Source organism: Rattus rattus, chromosome 4, assembly GCF_011064425.1.
Source record: "Rattus rattus isolate New Zealand chromosome 4, Rrattus_CSIRO_v1, whole genome shotgun sequence".
Classification (NCBI taxonomy): domain Eukaryota; kingdom Metazoa; phylum Chordata; class Mammalia; order Rodentia; family Muridae; genus Rattus; species Rattus rattus.
Genome location: NC_046157.1, coordinates 21,931,197 through 21,951,796, shown reverse-complemented (window position 1 = coordinate 21,951,796; position 20,600 = coordinate 21,931,197). Strand labels below are relative to the sequence as shown.

The 20,600-nt window shown below is 42.0% G+C and overlaps 1 protein-coding gene across 1 annotated transcript in view; it reads right to left on the bottom strand.

The window, feature by feature from the left end:
• Window positions 1–20,600, bottom strand: part of Polq (DNA polymerase theta) — a 110,554-nt gene that overhangs the window by 29,278 nt on the left and 60,676 nt on the right. The window contains exons 11-18 of the mRNA XM_032900184.1: window positions 19,535–19,739; window positions 19,208–19,350; window positions 16,797–16,990; window positions 15,827–15,951; window positions 13,648–13,891; window positions 5,434–8,405; window positions 3,671–3,814; window positions 2,049–2,245 (exon numbers count right to left, since the gene is read on the bottom strand). Of these exons, the coding sequence (XP_032756075.1) occupies window positions 2,049–2,245; window positions 3,671–3,814; window positions 5,434–8,405; window positions 13,648–13,891; window positions 15,827–15,951; window positions 16,797–16,990; window positions 19,208–19,350; window positions 19,535–19,739 (4,224 nt within the window). The remainder of the gene's footprint in view (window positions 1–2,048; window positions 2,246–3,670; window positions 3,815–5,433; window positions 8,406–13,647; window positions 13,892–15,826; window positions 15,952–16,796; window positions 16,991–19,207; window positions 19,351–19,534; window positions 19,740–20,600) is intronic.

Below are 20,600 nucleotides of genomic sequence, written 5' to 3'. Positions count from 1 at the left end.
AGATTCGAAAAGCCAGACAGGCTTGAACAGATGTGCTGCAAACATTAGCAGACAATTGATGCCAGCCCAGACTACTATACCCAGCAAAACTTTCAATCACCATAGATGGAAAAAATAAGATATGACATGTTAAAGTCAAATTTAAATAATATCTATCTACAAATCCAGTCCTACAGAAAAGGTACTAGAATGAAAACTTCAACCCAAGGAGATTAACCACACCTATGAAAACACAGGAAATAATCTCACACCAGCAAAACCAAAACAAGGGGAGAGCGTGCTCAAGTGTAGACACACACACACCACCACCACCACCACCACCACCACCAACAACAACAACAACAACAAAACAGAAATTAACAATCTTTGGTCAATGATATCTCTCAATATCAAAAGTCTCAATTTCCCAATAAAAAAACAGGCTAATAGAATGGATACGAAAACAGGATCCCTCCATCCTTCTGCTGGAGGATGTTAAGAAATACACCTCAACATCAAGGATAGACATTATCTCAGGGTAAAGGGTTAGAAAAAGATATTCCAAGCAAATGGACCTAAGAAGCAAGGTGGTACAGCCAATTTAATGTCTAACAAAACAGCCTTCAAGCCAAAATTAATCAAAAGAGATGGGGAAAGACAATACATACTCATTAATGAAAAAAAATCCACCAAGATAACATTCTAATTCTTAACATCTATGCCCTAAACATAAGGGCACACATTTTGTAAAAGAAACACTACTACAGCTTAAATCACATATTGACCCTCATACACTAATAGTGGGAGTCTTCAATATGCCACTTTCATGAAAGGACAGGTCATTCACACAGAAACTAAACAGAAATACTGCAAATAACAGACATTATAAACCAAATGGACCTAAGATATAGTTACAGAACCTTTCACCCAAACAAGAAGAATATACCTTCTCAGCACCTCACAGAACTTTCTCCAAAATTGACCACATACTCAGTCACAAAGCAAGTCTCCAAGAAAAGTGAAATAACCCCCTTCATCCTATCAGACTGCAATGGATTAAAGTGAATTTCAACAACAGAAAGCTTACAAACTCATGGAAACTGAACAGCTCTCTACTGAATGGGAAAAATGGGTCAAGATAGAAATTAAGAATAAAAACTTTTTAGAGTTGAATGAAAATGAATACATATCATACCCAGACTTTTAGGACTCAATGAAAGCATTGCTAAGAGAAAAGTTCACAGCATTATGTGCCTTCATAGAGACATTAGAGAGATCTCATACAAGCACCTTAACAGCAACCTGAAAGCTCTAGACAAAAGAACTAAGCACGCCCAAGAGGAGTAGATGGCAGGAAATAATCAAACTGAGGGCTAAAATCAATAAAATAGAAACAAAAAGAGCAGTACAAAGAATCAATAAAAGGAAGCGTTGGTTCTTTGAGAAAAATCAACAAGATAGACAAACCCTTATCCAAACTAACTAAAAAGATGGAGAGAGAATATCTAAATTAACAAAATCAGAAATGAAAGGGGAACATAACAACAGACACCAAGGAAATTTAAACAATCATAAGAACAACTTTAAAAACACGTAAAAATTCTAAAAATTCTAATAATATGTTAACAAATTAAGAATAATTTTCTTGATAGGTACCACTTACTGAAATTAAACCGAGATTAGATAAACAATTTAAATAGACATATAACCCCTACTGAAATAGAAGCAGTCATTAAAAGTCTCCCAACTAAGAGAAGCCCTTGATCCTGCCAAGGCTATAACCACCACCACTCCAGTGTAGGATAATGTCAGGGTGGGGAGGCAAGAAGGGTGGGTGGTTGGGGAGGGGGAACACCCTTATTGCAGAAAGGGAGGGAGATGGGATAGGGGACTTATGGACAGGAAACCAGGAAAGGGAATAAGATTTGAAATGTAAATAAAATATAAATAAAAAATATCCAAGAAAAAAAGAGAACAACAATATTAAATCACTGAGGCTAAGTACAGTAAAGAGTTATTCCTAAGAGCTAACAGTGTTGCAATATATAAAATGACATATAAGATGGGACCTTGGGGTCTTCATAGCTGGGTTCCAGTGAGATGCCACAGGACAAGAGGAGAACTTTATAGGTCTGGATGAAATCATAGGTGACAACAGACCGTTCTCGGTCAGACTTCTTTTGCAAGCAGGACTGAAGGTACTCCATCCTCTCCTTAACAGTTAGTGTTGCATCCAGAGGTGGTGGGGCCAAACTAGGACTCATTTCTTGGGAGAAAAACAAAGTCTTAATGTAAACATTAGACTCATTCATTTGAAACAACAATGTTAGATGTTAAAGACTGAGAAAGACTTACAACCCTAAGGATCTGACTCCAAATAACTTCTTGTTCAGGTCATAGCAACTATGTGATAAGGTACTCTACAATCTAAAAATGATGGTTTGGGCTAGATTTATAATATTCTACTTATTATTTGGGTTAAAATTCTAACTATCAAGACTTCTAATAATAAAATCATATTTTTACAACAAAGTTAAAGATAGGTAGAAGCTTTAGAAATTAAGTTTAAAGAGAGACATACAATGTTGTAGCAAAAATAAAAGAAGTTCGAGTAGCTACTCAGCCAATACAACACTCTACAAAGACCACAGGGGATCTCATTCTGGCTGGGGAACACACTTCATGTCATCCCTACTGATTGCTCCTGTCCTGTCAGCTGAGGAAGGAGCTACATAATCAGACCCTGCAGCCGTGTTTCTACATTGTATCCTTCCCACTAAAGGCCCCTCCAACAGTCCTACAGTTCTCTAGAATTCTCTAGAGACCATAGTTCTCTAGCTCAACACTACCCCTGAAGAGAAAGACTGAGGAGAAATTGCTGCAATCCATTGTTAATGGCTTCATGTAACAGGCAGTAGAGAGCAAAGGAAAAGTTTCTAAAAGCTTTTATTCTGGTCCGTAGGCATGGTTCCACAGAGGAACACTTGTCCAACAGATGTGGGACTCTGGGTTCAGTCCCTAACAGTACAGGAAAGAAGGAATATAGGGATGGTGTAGGGGACAGTGCAGTGAAACCACCAAACTACACTACTCCACGGACAGATTATTATTGGAGGTTCAAACTGCTGGGCTGGCTGACAGGTCAGAGAACAGCAAAAAGGTGGGGAAAGCCTTGTCAGTTTTAAGGGGATAGGTGGGGGCAAGAACAGCCTGGAACCAGTGTGGGGACGTCGATCTGTTACAGGCTTGTTTGGGTCAATAGGACAACAGATAACCATTACCAGAGGTAGCTGTCTGTAGGGGGCAGATAAAGGAAGTGCAGGCTTTTATTACAATCCGAAACCCAAGATTTCTAAGGAATGCTGAATTGGGGGTTTTGTTTACCCAGAATCCAGCCTGAGTGAACCCAGACTGTCATTCAGGACATTGTCAGTACCATTGCCATTTTGGGGCCCTGCTTTGGACCTAACAGAGGGATAAGGGAGGGGAAGATGGATCCATTTGGATTAATATATATGATTACTATATATATTAGCTATGCTCTAAATAATTATTTTTAATCCTAAAAATAAAGCCTAACCAATATCAGAAAATCATTCTCATATAATTTCAAAAAATCTCAAGAAAAAAATGAACTCCCTTGATTGATGTCATAGAACACATGGGACTTAACCTAACACCAATTACTTACCAGACTGCTTTTGTTCCTTCTGCAATGACAAATAATAGGCATCCTTTCCACCCCAGCACACTGCTAGGCCAACTACCACAGCACAGTCAGAGCCATGCACAGGGAACCCATCATCTTCAACAGTGGCTTCCTGTGGTGAGTTAACTAAAGGAATGGACAGTAAAACTGTCAAAACAATTTCCAATATTCAAGAATCGAGCAAACTATGAAAACTATGGTAGCCAAACCTTTACCCAGTATGGTGGTACACACTTTAAAATCTCAGCACTTGGAAAGCTGAGATGACTATAAATCCAAGGCCAGCCAGGGCTATACAGCCAGACTCTGTCCCCAAAGCATGTGAACAACAGCCACAAACAACCCATTTATTTGTCCTAGTTAGGTTCCTACTGCTGTAGCCAACACCGTGACTGTAAGCAGCATCAGGAGGAAAGGGTTTATTTCAGCTGCTTATGGTATATCATGCAGCAGGAACTATACGAAGGGGTCATAGAGGAACACTAATTACTGGCTTGCTCCTCACGCCTTTCTCAGCCTGCTCTGTTAGAACACTCAGAGCCAGAGTTCAGAGGTGGGGCCCGCAGTTGGCTAAGCGTTCCCACATCAGCCATTAACCAAGAGAATGCCTACACATTTACCTAGAGTCAATCTGAGAAGTAACTTTCTTAACTGAGGTTCAATTTCCCAGGTAACTCTAGTTTGTGTCAAGATGACAAGACTAGCACTAGCATATGCTTAGAATCTGTAAATTCTAAAATATCATTTGGGTGATCATTTTCAGGTGTGCATAAGCTCCTTTATGTTTGGTTGTTTGAAACAGGGTTTCTCTCTGTATCCCTGGCTGTCCTGGAACTTGCTCTGTAGATCAGGCTGTCCTCAAATTCAGAAATACCCTGCCTCTGTCTCTGAGTGCTCAGGTCCAGCTTATATGTATAAGCCCTTTTACATTCCCACCAATTAAGATACCTGTCACAAGGAAAACTATGTACCACAGCTTGCCTAAAACAGCTCTATACTGGCTAACGAGAAACCTGCAGGTAAACAGAGCTGTTTTCTAAGTTTCCATTACAGATAAAGACCATTTCACACACAAATAAAACCTTTACAGCAAATTCACCAATTCTTAACCAAAGGCACCAGAGAGTTTTATTATGAACAATTAAGTGTAATTTTTATATCTACAGTCAACGTTTTTATCTAAATTAGCATCTACTTAATTTTACAAAGGTCAAGAAACAATTTAATTTACAATTACAATTTCAATGCCTGAGAGATACTGGTACAAAGGAGACAATACGTATTTGTTGATGTAAATGGACTTTATATGCCTCTGTGAGAAGCCTGCCATTGTGCTTGATGAACTAGGACTAGAAACTGCTATCCACTAAGAGCACTAGAATCTGTCATTAATACGCATGCTCCAAGAACCGAAGATGAGACGAATGCTAGCAACTTACTAAACAAACACATGAACAGAGCTGTGTGCTGGCCAACCACACCAGCTTTCCACATCAGGTGACAAGCTGACTATAGCAATTCCCCAGACACAACACAGTGTTCATGGAGTCATTTGACCAAAGGTTCAACCCTAGAAACCCACAAACCTGTAAGGATTGGGAACCATCATTTCAGTATAGATTGGTTCATCAGACAGGCAAGTGTGTGTGTGTGTGTGTGTGTGTGTGTGTGTGTGTGTGTGTGTGTGTGTGTGTGTGTATTCCAAGATGGCAATGCAGAAGAATTAAAGCTTAAAAAATCCTTACCTTGCTTCAACCTTCCACCTATGGTAGCAGTTTTGGAAGATGTCGAACTTGTCATCTTTTCACAAGCTAGAGAGATGGAAAAGCGCTTTTGGCATTGCCACTCCTTCACAAATGTCTGAAAGAGAATCTGGTCACTCGCTACGTCAATTATGGCCAGGCTCTCTGAGCTGCATGAGGCTTGAGTTAACAGCAGTCCATCCTGAGATTGCAGAAAAAAACTTGTGTCTACAACAGAGCCATCAGAGTCCTTGAGGCTGTCTCTAAGCTCTTGACTTAAATCCTGGTTTTGATTATCTGAAGGTGAGTCAAAAAAACAACTGGCTTTCTGATGGTTTACAGATGTTCCGAGAATCTCTGGAAGTGCTAGCTTAGAGGCAGAGGCAGGAAGGGGAGTAGGAGGAATGAGGCCGTTGTCATCAGCTGCAGCTTTATGAGGCAAGGCAGATGAGGCTCCACCATGCTTGGCTTTGCTCTCTAGCCCTTCAGTCCTGCTTTTAACTCCATTACTGGGGAGAAGTGAAGTTCTCTGAACTGTCCCCAAGTCTGAATTCATGTCCTGTCTCTCATGTGACTCTGTGCTGTTTTCTTCAAAGCAAGACAAGTCTGCATGCATCAATTCAGGCTCTTCATTTTCTCGAGGAGTAGACACTTTATCTAAAATCCTTTGCAGCTCTGGACTTAAGTTAAATGATGCTCCTGACCAAGTGAATGAATTATCTTGATTTGTCTCCGTGAATTTGGGCTTTGAGGACCCTTCATGTTGTTCTCCTCTGACCACTTCTCCTTGGGGACACTCATTACCCAGTGCTGCCAAATCTCTGGGTTCTGTTTTAAGAGTTACTGGGTTACAGTTTTCTTGCACATGAAATGCAGCCATATTGTCTAAGGCTTCGATCACCTGAGCAGAGTCTATCTCTGAAAATATAATAGATTCACCACTGAGACAAGCCATTCGCTCCGGAGTACCCTGAGGCTCGCTCACATGTGGTGTCATAACTGGGTCTTCTTGTGGGTATGGAGGATTGTGGAAATGATTTGGTGTCATTTCGGAAAGGAGGGGCTGTTTTGCCTTTACATCAGGTGACTGTCCTTGTCCAAAGCTATCTTCTCCAAAACTGTCAAATAGTATACTGTCACTCATATTCAAACTGGTTTCAGGCAGACTTTCTTCCTCTACACCAGTAGAAGTTCTCATTTGAGGAGCCAGAGGTATGATTGGCTTGTCTTGTGTTTCAAACCCTTGAAGAAAACTGTTTAACTGGGAATCAGTAACAGAATGCTCATTCTCTTTAAAGCAAGCGCCGTTTCCCCCCTGAGCTGTTGGAGAATGGAAAATGAGGCTGTGTGGAGTTCTTCTGTCGATGCTCTTTTCGGGGTTTTCTTTCACAGACTCTGTGTTCTTATGGTCCACATGGTCTGTGTTGGCTGCTCCTGGGATATGCTGGCCACCTGTAGTGCTGGGAGGCTCGTTCTGAGTGGCGGAGCCCTCCTCCGTTATCCCTGCTGCTTCTGCTCCTTGCGTGGCATTTTCAGTTGCCATCTGTTCAATTATTTCCTCTGACTGAGTGTCTAAGTATAAGCTATCTCCAAAGTCACAGAAGGCTTGGTTAGCAACATGACTATGTTCAGTTTTATTTGTTGCATGAGCACTTGTTTTTTCTTGTATACCAGGAGAATTTAGAAGATTTTCACACTGGCCTCCTGCTTGACCAAGTGCTCCAGATGACTGAGGTGCCTCAGTTCTGCCTGCGTTAGTTCCTAATGCTTGACGACAAGGATTTGAGTCATGTTCTTTGCTATTAAGCTTTAAACGTTCACAGTTGATGGGTGTGAGATCATCTGAGCCTCTAGTCACATGACTAATACCAGCTTGTCCCTCTGTCAATGTCTTCTGTCTGGTGCACGTGTTTGTCTGCTTCTCACCGTGGTTTTCCAGGCACTGGCTGACAGGATGAGTGTCGTGGCGTTGGCTTTCTGTACCGTTCTCTGTGTGCACCTCATTTACCTCTGCTCTCCCGTGAGCAGCCAATCCTCTTCTGTCCCTAGGAGCACCAGGGGGCTGCCCCACCACATTTTTATTCTGAGCCACCGCAACGGAATCGTCCACGGCAGCACCACTTTCTGGTTTTCTCCTTAAGCAAGGCTGCTGCATTTGTAAGGGGAATGAGGTTTTGTTGCATTTTTCTTTGGCACAAAAAGATACATTTTTTGCAAATAGCCCTGGACTTCTGTATTCTGTATTCTGCTCCTCTAAGGACTTCTGTGGGTCTTCACATAGAGTAGATTTACACATAGTCTGTCCTTGTAAATCATCTCTATGCATCACAGAGTCACTCGTGGGACTACTACCCCAAGATTTTTTCCGATACTTCCTGTCTCTCCCAGATGGAAAACTGTTGTTCGCCTGCTCTGAACTAAAACTCAAAGCAGCTTTTCTTGTTTTCTCTAATGAGAGAGTTTGAAGAACTTCCTTAGTGCTTGGTTTTCCTTCCTTCAGAGAGGTTTGAAGCATTTCTTTGTTTACACCTAAAGAGGTCCGTTTTCTTGCCCTATAAACGGAGGGTGTCTGGATCTCCTGATTCCCCTGGAACTTACAGAGAGAGTCCGTGCGCTCTCTGCACTCGTCTAGGCCTCGCCCTGCCTCTGGTGACTGCTTACCATTAGAGCCGCTCGCTCTCATGCTGTCCCTGCTCTTTGCTAACCTTTTGTGAGAACTCTTAGTCTGGGACTTGGATGTGCGTTCCCTTCCTTCTGACCCACTGGTCAGTGAGCGTGTGCTAGAACGCAAGCGTGAGTGTGGACCCCACTGTACTCCCATTTCAACTAAGTCCTGCTGCAGAATCACTTTGGCTTCTTCTACTATTAAAGCTGCTGCTTCCCTTGCAGATAAGCTCTTGCCAGCCACCCAAATAGTGCGCATACTCCGACGTTCTTCAGCTGCTTCCTCTTCTTCGTCCACTGCCTTCCGGGCACTATTCAAGGACAAGAGAAAAAGAAAATTAATGCTTTTCCTTCACTCATACAACATGAGCGCATTCTATTTAAGCTGGTTCAGGGAACAACAATGGCAATAGGGGCGGGTATGGAGGGAGGGAAAGGGGAGAGCAAAGGAGAGATAGACAGGGACACAGACTCTCATGGTACTCACATTCTACCTGGGAGAACTAAAAACTGATCTTTAAACTACATTCTTGTCAAGTGGTGTGAGGGATGCTCAGAGGGAAACACTGGAGAGGACAGGTGCTTGGCAATTTTTAAATTGCACAATACAGGAAATCCCTACTAAGATAGACTTCTTTTTATTTTTTTGAAAGTCCATTTTTGTAACAATAAAGGAAATGCACAGTCCATACAACAAAGCAAGCAGCCAAAATCACATCCTAGAATTGTGTGCCTCTTCTTAGTGATACACATGCAGAATTTGGGGAAATATCAGGGTAGCTCATAAGAGTATGGATATAAACATTTCCTTAGATTGGAAGACTTTGAACATGAGAATTATTAACTATTACATTTGTTGTTCTTCGTTAGCTTGAGAGTCTGATTGTATCATTGCTTTTTAAAGTGGCACAATGGGATTGCCAGCCAATGCAGAGAGGTTTTGTTTTGCCTCTGAGTTAGCATAAATCCCACTCTGGTCATGTCATGCATTGATGCCAAATCTTTTGGAACCACTGAGGTCACAGACCTCAGTGAGAATGGCACTTCCTGTAGACTAGGGAGTACTCTTGGCATGGACAAGTAGGTGGGGAATAGTCATACTGTGGAGCATAATCTTCAGAGTCCATTGTCAAAACACACAGTTTTCTCGGATCTGGTGGGGGATCCATAGATGTTTTTCTCAAGCAAAAGCCTTGAAGGCTGGGAAGATGGTACAGGGGTGAAGAGCACTGGCTGCTCTTTCAGGGGACCCAAGCTTAGTTCCCAGCATCACACATCTGCTCATAATCTGTAACTCCATCCCCAGTGACTCCAACACCCTCTTCTGATCCCTGTGGGCATTGCATGAATACACAGACATACATGTAAGCAAAATACCCATACACATTAAATAAATAAATCTGTCTTTTTTAAAAAGCAAGTCATAATATTTTTTACTGAACATAAACCTTCTCACAATAGAACCCTGAACAAAGTATACGAAGGGCCAGAAGGAGAACAAAAGGCAGCAAGCCTTGGAAGGAGATGCAGTTCAGGGCAAGACATGGCAATGGGTGGCTTTTCACCTTCCCTCAGAGGCAGGCAGGGTGTAATCAGCACCATGGAAGACCTGTAGGTCATGACCTGGATTTTAGTGTATTAAGTGCTAAAAGGAAAGGGAGACCAGGCAAAGAAACACATGGTTTTCATCCCCCACCTAGTATTTCACAAGCCAATAGCTAGGGAGTACCAATTTGACCACTTTCTTTTTTCCACTGGAACCTGGGATCAAGTAATATCCTTAGCTGCTTAGCTCTCCTGTGTGTCTTCATCAGAAGTGCCTCCTTGGTCTGTTTACCACAACAGGTGTTTCTGAAAAGTACTGGGCAATTATTTTGTAAGTCATCCTCCACTTTACACTTATAATTTTTCCTTATAATTAAATCCATGTTAGGGATTTTGCTAAGAATAGCTTAGCATATTGTACAACATGGTGCTGCACCTTAAAAACCACTAAGAGGGAAGACTGGAAGTGCTCTCAACACAAGAAATGGTAAGCATACTGGGAGATGTTTGTGTTAAATATTTCCAATTAGCCTTTCCACAATGTTCACCTATTTCAATATTCTACAGTTTAAACAATAAAAATACAAATACAATAATTTTTAAAAATACATTTTAAAAGAAAAACTATTTCAGGAAAGTAGTTGCATCCTCAGTACACTTCCCAAAGCATATGCTATTGATAACAATAATTTTGCTGAATTATGGTTCTGGACTCAAAACAGGCATAAGCATGTCAGCATCGATCCATCAACCTGACCACAAAACAGAAGGAAGCCCCAAGATGTACTTAAAGACAACAAGAACTTTCAACTCATACTTTTTAGTGAATCCTGCCTTCCCCCTGAGGAGCTGCAGTCATCTGTAGCATATTTTCACTGTGCATAGCTATACTTGATCTTCACCTTAGAAACCACTAGTACGTGTCTTGGAATAGATATTTATCCCCAAAGAGTCTGTGAAAACTGGAGGCTTATTCTATGTAGTCAGCCAGAGGCATATCTCAAGGAGATGAAAACACTAATTCTACAACAGCCCTAATTCTCAAACAGAATGGGTCATACTCTAGAGCTGAAGACATTTAACCTACATCTACTTCAGAATCTGCCCAGTTCAGAATCTGTCTAGTCACAAACTAGAGCGGGCAGGTGTGCTTAAGCATGCCAGGAAGGCGATCACAGGGAGGGTGAGGTGGGAGAGTCACAGTGTCAAGCACAGCTGTTATTAGACAGTAAGGCCTATCAAAAGCATAGTTCATTAGTTGGCTAAGGAGAACTGGAGAGGCTGTTAAAGGTAACAGGAATGAAAAGTTCCTAGTCAGCTCACTGAACACAACGGCAGCATACAGTCACTCCTGTAAGTACCAGAGCTATAGAATAACTCCTATCACACGGACAACCAAAGGCCTAGCTAATATACTATTAGCAAGGAAAATTAAGATATATTGTTTAAAAATATAAAATACATTCCTAAAATACTTGAAAATATACTCCTAAATTACTTACATACAAATGTGTAATGCCCTAATGCTTTTTAAAAAACCAAAAATTTCTATTGCAACCATATATGTATTCCTTAAAATCTGCACACTCACACACTAGACTGTCTGAGCTTAGGAGACGGTTGAGACAGACTGCTCTATACTGCACACAGGCTGACAAGGAGCACTGATAAACACTATGAGACACTACCTACCTCTGCTAAGGCTCTCCAGTATGTGCCCCATCACCAACTGAGAGCCGTCCCTCTAGAGGACATTCATTCCCAAAAGAACCATGCACTGAAATAGAGACCTGGCTCATTACACTGCTGCCTTATTCAGTGTTCTATGCTGTGAAGAGACATTTCGGAGCAGTCGCTTAGAGTTTTACCTGCTGATCTATAGGCAGAAAGAGAAACTGAGCCCAGCATGGCCTGTTGAAACCTTAAAGCCCACCCCCAGTGCCACGCTTCCTCCAACAAGGCCACAGCCACTCCAAGGCTACATCTCTTAGTCCTTCTCAGATAGTGCCACTCCCTGATGACTCAGGCATGAGCTTAAGTGGGACATTTATTCAAACCACCACAATCACTAGGAAGCCTCCTTACACCACTGTTTTGAATACAGAAAGCTTTGTGATTTTTTTCAGCATTAGTGCGAATGCAGCAAAAAGCCACTTAGAACACCAAAAGTATGATCCTCAAGAGAAAGAGCCACAGTGGAACACAGGTCAGCATCCAACACCTAAAGCTATGGAAACAAGCACAACCCAAAACAATTTTCTGCCACTTTGCACTCATCCCACCTCAAACTTAAAATGAATCAAAAGTAAATCAAAAGACATGCAAAGTCAAGAGGGTGTGAAAGGTCACACCAGCAACGCTCTGGATTTGTCTAACGCTTGTACTATGTCAGCTGCACTAGAATCCTCATGGACGGTATCCAGAGTCCCTGCCCCAAGTTGGTTTTAATTGGTAAATAAAGTTGCCAGTGGCCAATGGCTGGGCAAGGAGACAGAGGCGGGACTTTAGGATTCGAGGGCAAAGGGGCCAAGGGAAGAGGCAGGATTTAGAGCCACCATGCCAGGAAAGGAGTAACCAGGCCTGAGAGCTATAGAAGAGAGAGCATAGCCATCATGTAAGAGCTGGGAAGAACACCACCCTCCAACACTGGGTCTAGGGCAACAATGACAGAATATAGATTTTAGTACATAATAACTTATGAGTATTGGAGAGGAGGTGTTAGCCTTGTGGTGTTTGAGAGTGGCCCAGCCATTGAGCTGTAGAAGCTCTAGCTAATCTTTTCATTTTGGAATGTGTTAAAAAAAATAAAGTAATGGATGAAGCAAAGAAGTGCAGGCTGAAAGGAACCGGATGTAGATCTCTCCTAAGAGACACAGAATATGGCAAATACATAGGCGAATGCCAGCAGCAAACCACTGAACTGAGAACGGGACCCCTGTTGAAAGAATCAGAGAAAGGATTGGAAGAGCTTGAAGGGGCTCAAGACCCCATATGAACAACAATGCCAACCAACCAGAGCTTCCAGGGACTAAGCCACTACCTAAAGACTATACATGGACTGACCCTGGGCTCCAACCTCATAGGTAGCAATGAACAGCCTAGTAAGAGCACCAGTGGAAGGGGAAGCCCTTGGTCCTGCTAAGACTGAACCCCCAGTGAATGTGACTGTTGCGGGGAGGGTGGTAATGAGGGGAGGATGGGGAGGGGAACACCCATAGAGAAGGGGAGAGGGAAGGGTTAGGGGGGGATGTTGGCCTGGAAACCTGGAAAGGGAATAACAATTGAAATGTAAATAAGAAATACCCAAGTTAATAAAGACGGAGGGAAAAAAAAAAGTTGTTTCACTAGGGCACTTTGTCGTAGCAAAAATAAATAAATAACTAAGAAATATAAAACAAAATAAATAAAGTAATTAAATTATTTCCTGATTATATACTAGTCTAATCCATTCACTGTATTGTGAGCCCCTCCCCCCTCCACACACAGTCTCATGGAAAACTGTGTGAGGGTCCAGTGTTCTGAGGAGCACTGAAGCAGAGTGTACTGACTGGATGGGCCCTGCAGAGGCCATGGGAATCAAATGTACTGCAGGGACAGGCAGCATTGCATCACTCACGCTCGGGGTGAGGGGACACCAATGCCACTTTACGACACGTTCCACCACATAACAAATGCCTTTCCAGCCACACAGAGTGTAACTAGAAAGCAAACAGTAACTCTCTTTTTTTTCTTTTTTTTTTTTTTTTTTTTTTTTTTCGGAGCTGGGGACCCGAACCTAGGGCCTTGAACACTGAGGCAAGCGCTCTACCACTGAGCTAAATCCCAACCCCTGAACAGTAACTCTCAAGAGAACATGGTAGCCACATGTTAGATAAAGATTTCTGACACAGCAAGTATGCTCTAAGATTCTCGACCAGGAAAATACTTTAATATATCTAAATATTATCAATTATTTAAAGTTGATGAGCTGTCGCTTACTAACCCTGAGACGGTCGCAGACTTCGTTACCTTTTGAAAGGCAGAGCATCCTTCAGAGCCGCCTCCACCTCTACAGCGTCAGCTCTGGCGAGGTCCGCCACGGTGAGAAAGCCAGAGGCATACAGGAACCTGGCTCTCTGAGCGTTGAGTGAGGATACCCGGATCAGGTCACACAGCTCTCTCTGGATGCCAAAGGTAAGACGCTTCTGAAACTGAGAAAGCAGTAGTTCCATGTTGTGCCAGCCCAGACGGTTGGAAAACACCGTAATCATTCCTAGAATGGTCAAAGAATGTTTGAGTTAAAAATTGTTTTTAGTAATCTCCTCATTTATATATAAAAATATATAAATATATATTCCATGTGTGTAGGTGCCTATGTGTGTATACACATGTGTGTGTGCATATTTGGTTTGGTTTTGTTCTTTCTGCAGAATATAAGGTTTAACAGAGCCAAAGAATAAGTTAGTAGGAAAGCAAATATTAAAAGCCCTAGCTGTGTGCTCAGAGAATAAAGTAAGCACATTAAAGTTTATCTCATTTATTCTTTTAAGCTATATTTTATGTGTATGCATTATACCTGTGTGTGTGTCCATGTGTGCACAATTAGAGGCAAGAGACTGAAATCAGGCTCCTTCTTTTGGCTCTCCACTTCAGCTTTTGAAGCAGTCTCTCCCTAACCTGTGGGCTCACCAACTGCCTGGATAATGACCTCGAGCCCTGAGGACACTGCCTTCCAGCACTGGGAAGCACTGCTGTGCCCAGCTCTGTGTGAGGGGCTGGGGAGTCTGAACTCTGGACCTCATGATGGTGTGAGAAGCCCTCTCTCAAGGCCCATCTCACTTACTCCTATGAATAGCATTTGGATACTGAGGCCCACACTGCTCATATACACAAAGAACAAAAGGCCCCATTCTGGTCCACTCTTCTCACTATTCTTTTTTTTCCCTTTTCTTCTTTTTTTTTTTTTTTTTTTTTTTTTTAAAGAACTACAACAAAATACGTGAAGGACTTTTCCTGGACAAATAATTTAAAACCTCAAATGCTAAAGAACTACAGAGCAACATTCTAGTTACTATTTTTTCAAAAAGAAAAAGGAGGAGGAGGAAGAGGAAGAGGAGGAAGAGGAGGAGAAGAGGAGGAGGAAGAGGAGGAGGAAGAGGAGGAAGAGGAGGAAGAGAGGAGGAGGAGGAGGAGAAGAGGAGGAGGAGGAAAAGGAGGAGGAGGAGGAAGAGGAGGAGGAAGAGGAAGAGGAGGAGGAGGAGGAGGAGAAGGAGGAGGAGGAGGAGGAGAGACTATCCTGCCCATACTCCACCCTCTGACAATAAAGAGACCATGAGAGCCAAGTACCTCCCATGGAGGAAGTCACTGCTCCATAAGAACGCTGACTCCAGATGCACTGTAGATCTCTAATGCCGGCCACTTGAGTACTGAGTGCTTCCCTTCAGTCTACCCTTTGCCCACATCTTGTACTTAGCATCCCTCACATGCACACACATTCACAAAGAAGCCTCTTACACAAAGACACAAACTCTTCAGTATCTCCATGTTTCCTTCCTAAGGGCTAACAAAGATTCCTTAGTACAATCAGACCCGCGTGTGTGCAGCTTAGTGCTTCTCGAGGTGTGATACTTAGACTGGTCAGAGGGGGGCCACAAATCTTTCTGCACCTACAGCCTCTTTCTCAAAATCTATGTCGGTACTGAGAGGAAAGGTATTCATTGAGGACTTTGTTTCTCCATGTAAAAGGGGAAGAGGAGAAGCTTAGGAAAAGATGTACAATCAGCAGGCTGCTAAAAAACAGACAGGAAACAAGAGGGAGACACAGCTGATGATGGCTCTTTCTAGACTGCACTGCACCCAGAGGCACTGGCGGGACACTGGATGATGACACTAGGGACTCAGACTGCAGACATTTCAGAGAGGCCTAAATAAATAGGAGAGGTTTGGGGTTTTTTTTGGTTTGGTTTGGTTTGGTTTTTGTTTTTTAAGTAATCTTAAGCTAAGCATAGTGGTACACACCTTTAATTCTAGTATTCAGGAGGCAGAGGCAGATGGATCACAGTATTTGAGGACAGCCTAGTCTACATAGGGAGCTCCAGGCCAGCTATGGCTACCCAGTGAGACCCTGCTCAGAAAAAAAAAAGAGAAAGAATCTGACAGCTGAAGCCATAGACTCTTACCTAGTCTTGAAGCACTTTGTCTGACTAACCTGCATAGACAGCAGCTGACTGTTGCAAAGACTGAATCTGCCCACGATTACATCCATACTTCTGGTTAATTTCCTTTAAGGGAACTTCACTGATTAAATCCAATAACACGAGACTTGTGAAAAACCTAAAAATAAATGATCAAAAGTGATATAAGAAATAATTTATAGCTATTATGAAAGTATAACATATGCTCCAAACCAACTACAGACCAAAAAGGCAACCAAGGACTCATGACCCTCTGGGAGGATGACAAACAGAAAGAGGGCTGGGGACAAAGCCATGGACATAGTACGTTTTACATACCTTACCCATAGCTAAGAACTAACACCAAAATAACAAAACAGTTCCCACATTTTAATGTTATTAACTGACTTCAAGAAATGGGATGATGCATAGCTTAGAAGACTTGATACATGGATAGAAGATGAATAGGATTTCAGCCAAATGTCATTATCTAATTATAAAATCCAGATTTGATTTGAAACACAAAATTGGCACATATAATCCAAGCACAGAGATCCTTATAAATGTGTACTTGACTATGATGTAAATCATATATTACATTTGAAAATATACTGTATTTGAAAGCCTAACATGTTATATAGTTTCTCCATATGAATCTTTTAGCACCTTCTAGCTGATAAAAGATTACTTCTAAAGGTGTTACAAAGTACAGTTCCAGAACAAACCACCATAACGGATGTTCTGACTCAAGAAAGGAAAGCGGTTAAATGTCTGACTTCAAAGACCTGCGGGCAATGGCTGTTCAATTACAAGTTCAAAGACCTGCGGGCAATGAATGTTCAATTACAAGTTCCAAGAAAAATTAAAATGTCAGTAAATTAAATAAATCAGAGAAACATAAATTTTACCAAAATGATTATATTGCTGAACACCAGAGTGAGTCAGGAAACTGGATATGGGCATAACGCCCGAGCCTGAGGAAGCTGCAGGCTCCTTGACGCTTGCCTTTTATGGATGGCCATTTGTCGATGCTGTCTCTCAGTTCTGGCTACTACTTTTCCTTTCACACATCGAGCCAAGAACCCTTCCTCCACTCCAACCAGCTCTGCCACCCTTTTCATAGAAGTTGGTAATTTTTCCCATAAACAGAAAAACCGATACCAATCAATACTAGTCCAATCTTCGAACATAGGTGTAACCTAAAAAGAAGCAGCAACATTTTAGGTTGACAGTGAGCTGTGGGAAGCTCAGTAGTAAAACCCTTTCCTGGCATGTGCAAGGCCATGGGTTCAAGTCTTAGTACTGGACAAAACAAGCAAACCCATTATACTACACAAGGAACAAAATTATAAATGTAAGCTTCACAGTAAAGGCGAAAGCCCCAGGCTGCAACAGACATCTGTGACAGTAATGCATTTATAAGAAACCGTTTATGCAAAAGTAACTCGTTGACAGAACAAACACAGACCACAAACTGATTTCATGGAATGCAATTTAATCATAGGCATTTCCAGCCTAAGTAGATCTGACTTGAGGTATTACCTTAACTGTTTTGTGTAATTCCAAGAAAGAAAATGGAAAGAGATGAGGGGAATCAACACTTCAAGTTGATGAATTGCCTAAAAGGTCCAGGATTCAACCAGAAAGTTATAAGACAAACAAGAAAGACCCGAGTGTCCCAGCATGGGGCTGGGAGTGGAAGCAAAGAAACACCTTTAAAAGTGTCCAGATGTTAGAGCACGGAGACTTCAAAACAAAAGGATTATAAGATGTAGACAAAAGGATAAAAACAAATAACAAAAATGCTTAGAGGCATCAGGATACAAAGTATGAAACCAACCTGTTAAGCTTCAGGCCAACCTTATACCTAGAAAGTTTGAGGCTAGCCTGGGCTTCAGAAAAAAAGACATTTAGGAAGAAACTTAGGCGAGGGCCACAGAACTCAGGAGGAAAGAAGAAAAGAGAAAAGGGGAGGAAGGGAGAGATGAAGAAGGGGCAGGGGAAGGTAAAGGAAGAGATCATGACACCATCTGGACAAGAGGAGGCCATACACAAAGAGAGCATTACTGTGCTGAAGCCTGGACCTGGGCTCACACCCATGGCTGCTGCACGATACGCAGGACATCGCTGAGGCCATGGCAGACAGCTGTAAGTCCTGTCTAAGATTCTTCCCAGCCACATTAGGAGGCCCACAACATTGAGCCTGCTACCATCCAAGTATTATAAGTTTGTAAAAGGAAAGAAAAGACCCTGTCTTCAAATTTGCCCTCAGCACACAGTGCATTTTATTAAAGCATTTCCTGATGAGTCCTCATTCTAATGAAATTCAATGTTACTCTCTCCCTTTATTTGCTCATCAAAGTGTAAAAATCTGCTTTTCAGTGACAAACATAGGTCACTGGTTAGGTTCTTGTTGAAGAATTTGATATTAAATGTACATAAAATGTTTATTATAATTATAGAGGCTGATCAAATATAACAGCCTTTCTATGATGAATACTGTTGGCTGCACAGAGTCTACAGTCACAGAGAGGACACGCTTCTGGACAAGCCCCTGAAGGGGCATCTACATTAGACTGAGTTGGGAAGACCAACCTGAGTCATGGATGGAACCATCTCATGGGCTGGAGTCCTAGACAGAACAAAAGGAGAAAGAGAACTGAGCTCCAGCAGTTATCGCTCTCTACTTCCTAACTGTGAGCTGGTGTGAATGAATAGGTTTGACCGTCACAGACTCATGCTTGAATGCCTGGCCACAGGGAGTGACACTATTAGGAGGTGTGGTCTTGTTGGAGGAAGTGTGTCACTATGGGGTCAGGCTTTGAGGTTTCAGAAGCTCAAGATAGATCACTTCCTGCTGCTTACAGATCAAGATGTAGAACCCCCAGCTCCTTCTCCAGCACATGCCTGCCTGCCTGCATGCTGCCATGCTTCCTGTCACGATGATACTAAACTGAACCTCTGAACTGTGAGCCAGCCCCAATTATATGTCTGGGTTTTTCTGTTTGTTAGTTTGTCTGTTTTAATAAGAGTTGCTGTGGCCATGTTATCTTTTTACAGCAATAGAACACTGACTAAGACACTAATAAAACCTGAACCAAGACACCATGGATGCAGTGGGAATCGGTGTCTCAATCTTCCTTCCTTCCATACCTTCCCTATCATGATGAACTACACTCTCACCTGTGAGACCAAATAAAGTCTTCCTTCGGTTTTTTTTGTCACGGTATTTTGTCACAGTGACCAGAAAAGTAATGAGGCACTTTAACAATTCCTCCTACAAACCTGGTTTAACACACACATCTCAACAGTCAGCAGCCAGAGGCAAGAGGACCGAGCATTCCAGGTTAGTCTTGGCTACCTCTGAGATTCTAGCAAGAGATAAGTGAATAGTTACGTGATTACATAGAACTTACCAGGTAGACGATATGAAGGTCATTCTCTAAAACAAAGCCTTTCATTGCTCTTTGGAGGTCAGCAAAAATATCGAGGGTATCAGTTGGAGAAAGTGAGGAAGAAAGAGTAGCTGATCCAAGGTGTGTTGGGTGATACACCTTTCCTGGAGTGGGGAATACAGGATCAGAGGTTAAAAAAGCAAAGCGCTGCCCTTCTCTACACGTTAACCCTCTCAGCTCTACCAGTCAGTAAGCAGAAGCTCATCTAACATGTAGGGACCTGTGAGCACAATTACAAAGTGAGTATGACAGTGACGGTGAGCATTCCTTCGTGAGAGCTGTGTTTACCTCCTGTGCCATCACTGGGCTCTGCTGCCTGGATGAACTCGTTTTCTAACAGCCACGTCACACAGGCATCAACTGCCCCATGCTGAACATCATCTCGGTTCCTCTGAATCCCTTGCTTCCCTTCCTTTACATCAGCAGCCAAGAATGTGCAGGCAGCATAAGTCTGCATATCTTGTGACGTACTTGCCACCCCACCAACGATTATCTGCAAGAAAAATGTTTGAAAAGTTCTATAATTTTTTAAAGATGTATAGAGCCCCAACACATCAAGTAAACAAAAGTGCCTTTATTCTCTTAAAAATAACTTCAGTCTTTATGTAGAGACACTTTGTCATCAAACATTACAAATACACATGACACCAACTGACAACATAACATTTTCCTTGAGAGTAGATATCATGTTTTCTTGTAAACGAAAAAAGAATATACCTGAACATTAGAAAACGTGTGTGTGTGTGTGTGTGTGTGTGTGTGTGTGTGTGTGTGTGTGTGTATGGCAATAATGACTCACATCCACGAGTCGAATACTTTGCTCCTTCCTCTAGAACACATGAACATGTAGAAATGCTATTCTTGAATACATCCCATTCAGGAGGATGGGAAGGGAAGAAAAAAATGAAGTTAGTATTTAGTTTGTTACCTTGGCTGGCCTCAACCTCCCATGTGCTAGAATAAGAAGCAAAAATAGGTCCAGCCCTAGTATAAGTTTATTTTTTTATAACTTGGCTTGATTTTAATATCCACATGTATCATCTGAGCAGAACTAGGATTCATTTTGTCGTCTTTTCTTTGAAGTCATAATGCATTACAAAAAGATTATGTAAAAGTGAAAAGATAAGCCACAGTTACAGCTCAGTAGAGGGGTGCACACACAGTGCACACAAGGCTGAGTTCAGTTCTCTACACTACAAAAAAGTTAAAAGAGCTACATGTCGTTCGGTTGTTTAATCATTTTGAAATAGGTTGATATGCTAGTTGCTATATTCAACTCCAAAAATAACCAGCTATTCATATACATAGTACATAGGCATATGTGTGTGTGTATATATATGTATATGTGTGTACA